Source organism: Perna viridis, chromosome 7, assembly GCF_037379345.1.
Source record: "Perna viridis isolate PV_CMFRI_1.1 ecotype Kerala chromosome 7, ASM3737934v1, whole genome shotgun sequence".
Classification (NCBI taxonomy): Eukaryota; Metazoa; Mollusca; class Bivalvia; order Mytilida; family Mytilidae; genus Perna; species Perna viridis.
In genome coordinates this window covers 46,828,461-46,838,304 of record NC_142451.1, presented here as the reverse complement: position 1 = coordinate 46,838,304, position 9,844 = coordinate 46,828,461, and the positions used below count along the sequence as shown (strand labels likewise).

At 34.5% G+C, this 9,844-nt stretch overlaps 1 protein-coding gene across 1 annotated transcript; it reads left to right on the top strand.

The window, feature by feature from the left end:
• The first annotated feature begins 1,286 nt into the window (after nt 1-1,286).
• LOC148612983 (uncharacterized) lies at nt 1,287-9,002 on the top strand. Its single transcript, XM_088595416.1, has 9 exons — nt 1,287-1,340; nt 1,755-1,815; nt 2,894-3,081; nt 3,543-3,694; nt 4,070-4,236; nt 5,901-6,009; nt 6,846-6,999; nt 8,167-8,278; nt 8,556-9,002. Exons 1-9 carry the CDS (start codon nt 1,287-1,289, stop codon nt 8,915-8,917), a joined length of 1,359 nt encoding a protein of 452 aa, XP_088451542.1. The 3' UTR covers nt 8,918-9,002.
• The last annotated feature ends 842 nt before the right edge of the window (nt 9,003-9,844 follow it).

The following is a 9,844-nucleotide window of genomic DNA, read 5'->3' as shown; positions in this document are numbered from 1 at the left end:
TTCTTACTTTCATCAATTTTCACATTTCAGAAAGGTATGTGTTCGTGCGATAAAATTTTACAATGGAGATATCCTTTCGAGCCAGCTCTAGTAACACAGCGTCCTATAAGAGCTATGTCCTTTCCAATAAAGGCCCATTCTTATACTTTTTTTTACATTACATATGCATCAAACAGAAATGAACTCAACTTTTTGCACCGGTACAAACTAGTGCATTGGGGTTACGTCCCCTTTTCACTATCTAATCGAGTAGACCCTTGGTTTCTTTTGACGCTCTAGATGTATTTTTAGAAGCAGTGTCTACAAGAAAAAGGTCATTTAATATTGGTTAGTACATATTTATTAAAACTAGTATTTTTTCATTAAAAAAGACCTTAAAGGCGATCCAAACTTGTTTTGCCACAACGCTTGTGAAAAGTTGTATATGTACACGTGTTGTTACTCTTACACAGGTGTTATGAAAGGGAATAGTAGACACAGCGACTGCAATGTCCTCATTTATTTATATAATTGATTTTAATATTATCTTTTAAACATTATGTATGTTTCAAGGGGGTGGATACAGAAATTTTCAAAGTGGTACAACCCAGAAATTAGAACAGGGGGTTCATGCCATCATTTGCCCAATTTTATGTCCTGATTTTGAACAAAAATAACAAAATGATCCATCTAATGGGAATATTATGTTGCTACAAGACTTAAGTCATCACTACAGAAGTTTTATGGTCGTCATTATGAACTCTTGGATCGTTATGGTGTATCCATCTGCACCATGAAAACTGATTTATTCAACGGGTCATAGTTTTCCTTTCCTCTTTTGTCTACCCCGGACTTGACTTTTTATGAGCAACTCGGTGGGTGTTTCTAGAAAAGCGGAGGACGCTTACCCTACCGGTACACCTGCTCCATGCTCCCAGTTTTTAGTGGAGTCCGAGTTGCTCATTTGCTTTTGTTACTTTGTATGTATGATTTTAGTTACTTTATGTTCTTTGATGTGTATGTCTGTTTTCCATGTCTGGTCTTTGCCCCTGGATTGCATTCTTTTGATTACCGTTATAACCTTGGTTCCCTTGATTACTCTTCCAATCATCGGAGCCCTCCCTTGAATCCGCAACTGAGTTTTTCTTAAACTGATTATACCTAGTTGGAAAAAATGTAATTCTACAAAACAACAAATCGTTGATTACACAACTATCTCAAAATATTTACTTTTTGTAATGATTGATGACCATTTTTTTTACCAATTCTATCCAAACAAGCATACTGAAGACACTCTAACTAGTAATATGAAGAAGTATTTTGTGGTAGCAGTATGTCTGACAACTATTCGCGCTGTTAAGGTTAGTAAAAACAGCACATTTATTAACAAGACACGCAGACCTTTCAAGCTATAGTATATTCTCCTATAAAATACATGTTAGTACGGATATCTGATAAAATAGAATGGTCTTATGCTTATGTCATCAAAACATTTTATGTTATATTTCCAACCACTGAAATTGGACTGCCTTTTGTACAGTTATGTTTACATGTATCATTTCTAGTCTTATTTTATTTGGTTTAAACTGAGCATGTTATTATACATAATAGTGTATTGTTTTTGTTTCGATTGTTGGTTTGTTTGGATTGTTTGTTTGTTTGTTTGGTTGGTTTGTTTGGTTGGTTTGTTATTATTCATTGATTAAATGTTATTTTTGTTTCTATTGTATCCTCATGAATGTAAACTGACAAAAACAATTATTATTTTGTTACAGTCAGAAAGTATAAGAATTACTGGGTCTGGTATTATATCTGCTGGTGATGACATTATCACTAGTAAGTATACAAAAACAATTCATGTAGAAAAAATGTAAATTTTCTATGAAATATCTTGACTGTTTAAGTACCAGTCCATATAAAATCAAGGCAGTACCTATGGTAGAGGTGATACATGGTGTAGAAAAAAACCACCGAACGAACTGCTTTTCAATTAATCACTGGACGTTTTGAATACAAACCAATTATTAATTTTTCCGACCCAGTCGGTATAGTTTCGCTTTTTATCCGTCGACTTGAAGGACGCTCTTCTATGGAAACGCAAGTCACCTGATCGCAATTCTGCTTCCCGATTGACCAAATACTGATTACTTAGTGGCGTTCGAAAAAAATATAATTGCGTGGCATGTGTTAATTTCTTGAAAGAAATGTAGAAACTTGGGAATAAAAAGAAGGAAATTTTACTGTGACGGCTGTCTTCTTTAAAGACAGTACTTGTTGAATTTCAACCCGTTAGTGCCAATAGATCTATTTTTGTGTGAACCGAGAGATAGTCGATGCATGAGCATAAGTACAGCATGCTCAATATACAGTTCCGCGAGGAAAAATCCTTCGTTCTACCCAAGCCCTACCTCGCGTAAGTATACATTGAGCATGCTCATCAGCTTAGCATAAAAAGGGTCTATAATTTTAAATATAAGGAATGTTCCTAATTTATGAACAGGTTATACTCAGTATCCTAGTATGGGCCAGTTTTTTATACACTTTTTATAAAATAAAAAAAAACGCTATAAGAATATGTTAGTACAAACTCGGTTATTTCATATAACCTGTTAAAAAAGGGAAATATTCCTTAAATAAACCGGTGGTTAAGATGAACAAGAACAACTATAAATTATAGCCTTGTACATATGAAGACATTTTTAATATTAATGAAATATTTGATGATTCGATTTCGTATTCAGTCAAATAATGTGTTCAAAATACTAAAGTGCTTCGAAGTGGCTAAACAAACCTATTTCCATCTTCGAAGCTACAAAAAGTCACATATTTTGAACAAAAAACAAAAGAAACTGGTGCACAATAACTATATACTAAAAAAAACATTCTGTTCTTTATGGCTGTTTCATTTTCTAAGTTGATCCAGATTGTTCGAGTGATGACACAACTCCCGCCACAGTGAACATCCGGGCAGATAGAGGCATTCAGGTCTATCTACACTGCATGGATAGTTTCACTTACAACATAGCCGCAGATGACGATGGCGTGAATCATAGGGCTACTGTTCAATACAGTGGTAACTCGACCACCGAGTGTGTGTTCAGTGTATGTACTGTATTTGTATGTACAAGTTCTTCAAGCATTTTATTATAGGTACATGGCATGGTTGAACGGCATGGGTTAACCGATAAAGAGATACAGTCATTTGATTGAACATATATAATGTTTAACTAGGTCTACAAAATATATAGACACCTGCTTGAATAAGCTTATGTTTTCTTCATATCTGTTATATTTCTTCTTTGAAAATAAAGAGTCGGTATAGCTAAAGAAATGATTTAAGCAAAATGGGACAGTGGCGGATCGGGTGAGCCTTTAACGTGCAATGGTTTTGCCAAAAAAAGGCATGGAACTGCCCCTTTTTCTAGAGTCCACTGGAACACCCTTTAGAAATCCCTGGATCCGCCATGTGATTTACACTGTGACTGTGTTGTATCATCGTTTCCAGGTATACAGTTTCTAGTAATTACCAGGAAGTGACTGATCCATACTTCTAATAATTTTAGAGTAACACTAATTCGAGATACTACCAAATAGCGGCAGAGATTTATTACCTGAAGGAGGGTGCTCTGCAGTTCAAAGATTCCTTTCTAGTTACATGTACATATGGAGATTATGCACAAACCAACAATACCGTAGGCAACACTATTGAGGAAGCGTGAGTACTGCTTTGGTATTTTTATTTGCTCTGTAAGGAAAACTTAACAGTGAATGAATAGACAGTGAATGAATAGACAGTCTTGCTATATTTTTCATTATTGGAAAATATGGCTATTGCCAGAGGTGAATCCCGAAGTATTAAAAACGGGGTTCCTATCCAGAAAATTAAAAGATAGTGGGGTGCGATCAGGCCATCATTCACCTATTCCCCCTACTTTTACACAAAATTAAACATTTCCAACAATAAAGGGGTCCAAACATCGGAAAGCTTCCACTGGATCCGTCACTGATTGCAGAAATAAGACCTTCATCTCATTGTAAGATACAAAATATTTATTACTTTGTCTATGGTAAGTTTTTATTTTTTTTTCAGCGTCGTAGCACCATATGAGACATACAAGCATATTCACCACACACATGCTCATGAACACAATTCAACGTCCACATTTCACATTGATGTCATCGATGCGAGAAACAACATAATATTAGATGAAGTCATCCCCTTAGGCAAGAAAATAAAGTTACGGGTCACAATGACAGGTAAGTATATTGTCACCTATTTTTAGCTCGAATGCCAATCCGAATGGTACCTACCTTTAAGGCACACCATTATTCCATGCATTTAGTTTTGTATTATGTTATTTCTTTTTTGGTTTCAGCCGCAGTGCGTTTTTAATTTAGCCTGTCTGTACATAACGGCATTGTCTAGTAATAGCGCTCATCATTGACTTTGTTTAGCGAGTCCTACCAAAGATGTACGATGTATCTCTCCGACATATTAAATGAGAGTGATCGGAATCAAAATAATTAATATGCTTAAGGTAGTTGATGTGGTATTGCCTTCCTGCATACTAGTTATTTTTTCTGTATTACATTTGAATAATCCTACGTGCTTAGGGAATGTCGATATAATACACTGTAACAACTACACAATGCACATTAAACAAATGTGTATTTTTCTTGGCATTGTGTTGGATAGCATCCATATAAACATTGTGATTAATTTCATATCTTAGATATAATTAGCGAAAATTGAACGTTCTTCGTACATTTAAGTGAAGGTTTCGGAACTTTTAGAGACTCTTGAAATAGGCCATGTTTGTGATTTAAGGAGGTAGACCAGGGTAAGGGACATGACTATTGAAATCAGTGATGTTTTTTTTTTATCGTATGCAATTTCCCCAAAGCCTACTGAGCTTCCATTTGAAATAGATTGAAAGAAATCAAAGTTACTTTGATACTTTGATGAGATTGATGTAAAATGCTTTATACAAACGTTCCAGTGATTTGTAAGAGTTATGTCTCTTAGCCAGCACTCCACAGTATTGTAGAACTGCCTAATTTTGGTCTTGTAATCCGATGCTTTGTAACATTTATCACTTTAAAAAAATGTCAAGCATCTGTAAATCTATATATCTAGAAATAGCTCTAGCCAAGGCCTTCAGGATGCAGTAAAAATGTTCTGGAAAAAAATTACCCACAGCATATAGGGTTACCATAGAAACCATGCAAAAATATGCGAAAATTTGCAAAAAAGTTCATAAAATCAGGTTTAAAAATATCAAATTTCCCGCAAAATATCTGCAATTTTTATTTCATCCCCTGAAACTGTTCAAACTTTTTCCTTCGAAAACCCCTTCCTCATATGGGCATCGCCGGTTAGATTTTGAGCTATTTCACCTTGTAATCCACTTATTAAATTTAGCATGGTGAAAAATTGACTTACTTTCACTTTCACAATGAAGTCAAATTGTCATTGAAAAAAAGCCCCTTCAACACTGAAAATATATAAAACATTGCAAAATACTTCCAAAAGTCCCCTTTTTTCAGAAAATGTTTGATCAACAATAGATTCTTCATTTTTAATCACTATAGCAACCACCGGTTTCCATTTATGTCATTTTTCATCCCTAGCCAAAAGTGGGAAACTAAACTAAACTGTGGAGTGCTGGCTTACCCTAGGTCTACCTCCTTAAGTCTTTGGGAAATGTCCTTCTAATAAGATTGTCAACAGGTATCGAAATCGAATATTAATCTTACTTTTTAAACTGTTATACAATACCAAAAAAAAAAATGAAATTTTGCTAAAACTGAACTTGCGGTTTATGCTAGCATCAGGTATTTTAACGACCCTGTAGTATCTTCCATTTTAAAAGCCTCTCACTGTATAAAGCAATTATACCTCTTTAAAAACTGTTTTTCAGCCACCTCTACCATCGACAAAGGATTCCATGTTTTTAGCTGTGAAGCAATGCCTAAAATCAAAAGGAAGAATAATGAAGATGTCAAACCATTTGCTTTTATCAGAGAGGGGTAAATTATGCATATTTCCTAACTCATCCAATGAAAGCTTTTCTGTTCTGTCTTCCTAAGCATGGGCGTAGGAACCGATACGGTTGGTACTGCTCCGACCGTATCAACAATTTGACAGGTATGGTATGCCGTACCAATAATTTTCACATAAATTTTTTTTGTTTTACATATTTCACCTGTTTTCTTATTTTCTATCTTGGTCAGCTGCGAGAGGTGGGAGGGACATTTCCTGTACCTATGTCAGAAACGGTACCAATAAGTTTTTTGCTTCCTACGCCTATGCTGTGCAAGGTTATAATTAAAGTCTCAGTTAGAATCAATTAGTGGTAAAACATGGTTAGGAATAAGCCACATCTTCTGTGACAGTGTAACTCCACTTTATGTACCATTGGAATTAAGATATAAAACCCTAACTTGTCTTATTTTTGGGATAAAAAAAGGTATCACTGTCAAAATACACAGTTTGCTAATATTTCTAACGAAAACAAATTCAGCAGAGTTTTCGAAAACAGAACAGAATTAGAAATATGGAGGGAACAAATTAGTGGAAATCCAAGTCAAAAAGAGCATGGCGCACAGCACTAAAGAACAAACAAGCGGAGACCACTAAACAATATCTCAAAGAAATACGTGTATCTATGCCTTAGATAAGGCATCGGAGAAATACAAGACAGGTATTTGTATTACGGGACTGCACTATTATCAGTTATCATCTTGTATAATTTAATTTTGGGTGCTCACTATTAAATAACCCTTCAAAATAAATAAATTTGATACACACTACTTTTTATTTTCAAAAGTTAAAAAAATAATTTTAGTTAAATCTTATAATTCAGGTGTGGAGAAGGTGTGATAATCAGTATGAAAGACGGATTTGTGTCCACTGGGTTGACTGCTGAAAGTCCTTATTTCAAAGCATTTGAAATCTTTGGTAGTAAACAATTGAAATATGTCTGTCATTTCTACGTGTGTCATGACAATTGTGATGGGGTAAGTTTTTTCTTTGGTGATAATGATAACATGTATAGATTTGAAATCGGATTAACCATAGTTACACGAAAACACAAACATGAAATAAACAACTGCTTGGAATTCTCAAAAACGTAGCATGTCCAGTGGAACGCCGGTAGGTGGTTAGAGTCATGAACTCTTCTAGTTACATACATTGTACCAATATCTGCCATGTTCTTAGTATACTACAAGATGGTGATAAGGAAGAAACACTCCCCATCAACTGATAACTCCTACAATATAAAAGGTTGAAGTTCCGTTCCTCCATAGTTAGGATGGCATTAAGTCAGAAAATGGTCAACCGCTAGCATAGCTGGAGTAATCATTTAATTGCTTGAAATGGAAAGTGAGGAGTTAAAAAAACAATATTCAGCACCCGCAGCTTCTGATTATTAGTCCAAAATATAACATGTCTGTTTCCTGCTACCTTACCTACCCTAAACATTGTATGACCCTTTTAGCTCAAGTTTCTTTAGCCTTAAAGAGTTCGGTACAAAAAAAAAATGTGTATCAAATATCACACAAACTAAGCAGCAATCAAGGCACTCCAAATTATGCTACATGACGCAAAATGTCCAATATTCAATATCACCTGTTTCCAAAATTCTATATTATTCGTCACTTAAGTGTAAGTGTTTGTAAGATTCAGGCAAAATGGGAAAAATCAGAAACATGTATGTCAAACCCTATCGACCTGACAATAGAATATCACTAAACACTGCTTTCTGTTTTTGAAAAGACCATTATTTGATCTCTGCATCATTGGATTTGCTCAAAAAATTTTCAATAGAATCTTAGAAAAATGAGGTTTTTGACAGAGTTATCTGCCCTTAAAATGTTCCTTTTCCGTGCATTTCATTGAAATTGTAACTCAATGCACCAACATGATAAGGAACATATTGTCTTTTTTCCTTGAATCTGATGGTGGAAATAGTCAAATTACACTGTCATAGAGATGAGTTTTTTTTTCAAACCATATTTCACCCACTGCCTGATTCTTAGAGACTGACACCTAATATATAGAGGAGTGAAAATAAGTTACTACAAGAATATAGTGTGACCGAAATGATAAATTTAGTGTTTTTCTCTAAAACTAGTTAAGAGTTTTAACCTGCAACTCATTTATATTACATCTCTCTCTTGTAGAACTCCTGTTTTTACAATCGTCTTCATCTTAGACGCAGACGTGAAGCAAATTTTGAATCTCCTAGGAGACAGAGAACACCAGGGGTATCCCATTCTATCAGACGTCTTAGTGGTAAGGCAATGAAGCGGGGACAACTTAAAATAAAGATATTAAAAATTAAGTAAGGAACTTCTTGGTGAAAAAGACAAAGTTGCAGATTTTTATACTGGTTAAGTCATTTGCCTTTATTTTTGTTATCCAGTGTGTGGTCATTCATTCTCACTGTTCACTGTTTTCGTTTTACTGAAGCATCAATTGAGCTTATCAATCAGAATTGAAAGTAAAAATATCATATTTAATCAAAAGCCTATGGGTTGTTCTCATATTTATGTTCGGCTTCCATTTTCAGAGGAAGAAAGGAATCAATTTAAAGCCCAGGTAAAAGAAAATTCATTACTGGAGTCACTACCAAATTTTTTAGTAGATATCCCACAAGAAAGAACAGCAGATATTCCACAAAAAAGTATAGCGAATATCACACATGAGAGAATAGCGGAAATTCAACAAAAACTTGGACATGCACCATTGTTGGATAGAAAACTGGTCACAGGCCAAACAAATATAAATGAAAACATGTCATTCCAAATGAGAACAACTTTGATCATTCTGTCATCATCTGCACTTATTTCCCTAGTTGTCATGTGTGTTGCCATGGCGATTCAACACAGAAGATCAGTAACACCTAGCACTGTTATACAGTTACAGGAATAAAGACTGACATTTTATTGTTGTTTGTTGTTTATGTATTTTCGTTTTATGTTGGTGAATATGAAATAAAACATTTTGCTATATGGTGCCCCTTGTAGTTAGAATCCATTTAAGTTCATTTCTATGATAAGGTATAAGGTCTGACTAGAGGAATGGATCTTCTTTGTTAAGGTATATACCAGAGGAATAGGCCTTAGGTGAAGTCAATAATAGCATAATTAATTGGAAAGAGTGAATAACCAAAATATGATCACGAGTGCCGAAGAATGCCTAGATTTAACGAGTGTGCAGAACTTGTTTGCCCACTAGTTAAATCTTAATGCGATCTTGACACGAGTGATCAAATTTTGGTTACTCACGATAACCAATTGATAATCCTATTTATTATATAGATTTCCTGCATTATTCATTGTTATTTTCAACATAAATTTAAAATTTTGTGAATGGCGGATTGATATTCATGTTGTGATGTTTTGGAGGGAGAAAGTGCGAGAGTGAAATTAACAAGTTTATTTCGGTGGGAATTATCAAAAAAATTACACTGGGAACATTCGGTAAATCACTGCTATCTATATAGTAAATAATAATATTTTGTCTGTAAGTCAGTCTGACTTTGGGCATATGAATTCCCATAACTTGATCACAAAATGGCATAACACCATCATAAGAAACATTCAATGGAGATAAGTAAATACAACAAAACATTAAGGCATTCATGAAGTATTTATGAATATGATGTACAGACAAACAGACAATCAGTGGTACATCATAAAAAATTCTACTGCAGTGAAATATGCTAGGTAATCCTGCAATTTGATTGGTCAGCTTGACAAGGGATATGACACCATATTCCAGTGAAAGACACAAGGATACGAAATGGACAAGGAAACTAATGCCATTATGAAAGTGGAGTTAAAAAAGCATCCAATC

Excerpts from the sequence above, each read along its gene's own strand:
- LOC148612983 (XM_088595416.1), top strand. The coding sequence starts at position 1,287 with ATGAAGAAGTATTTTGTGGTAGCAGTATGTCTGACAACTATTCGCGCT. Across the intron at positions 3,082-3,542 it reads CCACCGAGTGTGTGTTCAGT|AGTAACACTAATTCGAGATA; the intron begins GTATGTACTGTA and ends TAATAATTTTAG. Across the intron at positions 6,010-6,845 it reads TTTGCTTTTATCAGAGAGGG|GTGTGGAGAAGGTGTGATAA; the intron begins GTAAATTATGCA and ends CTTATAATTCAG.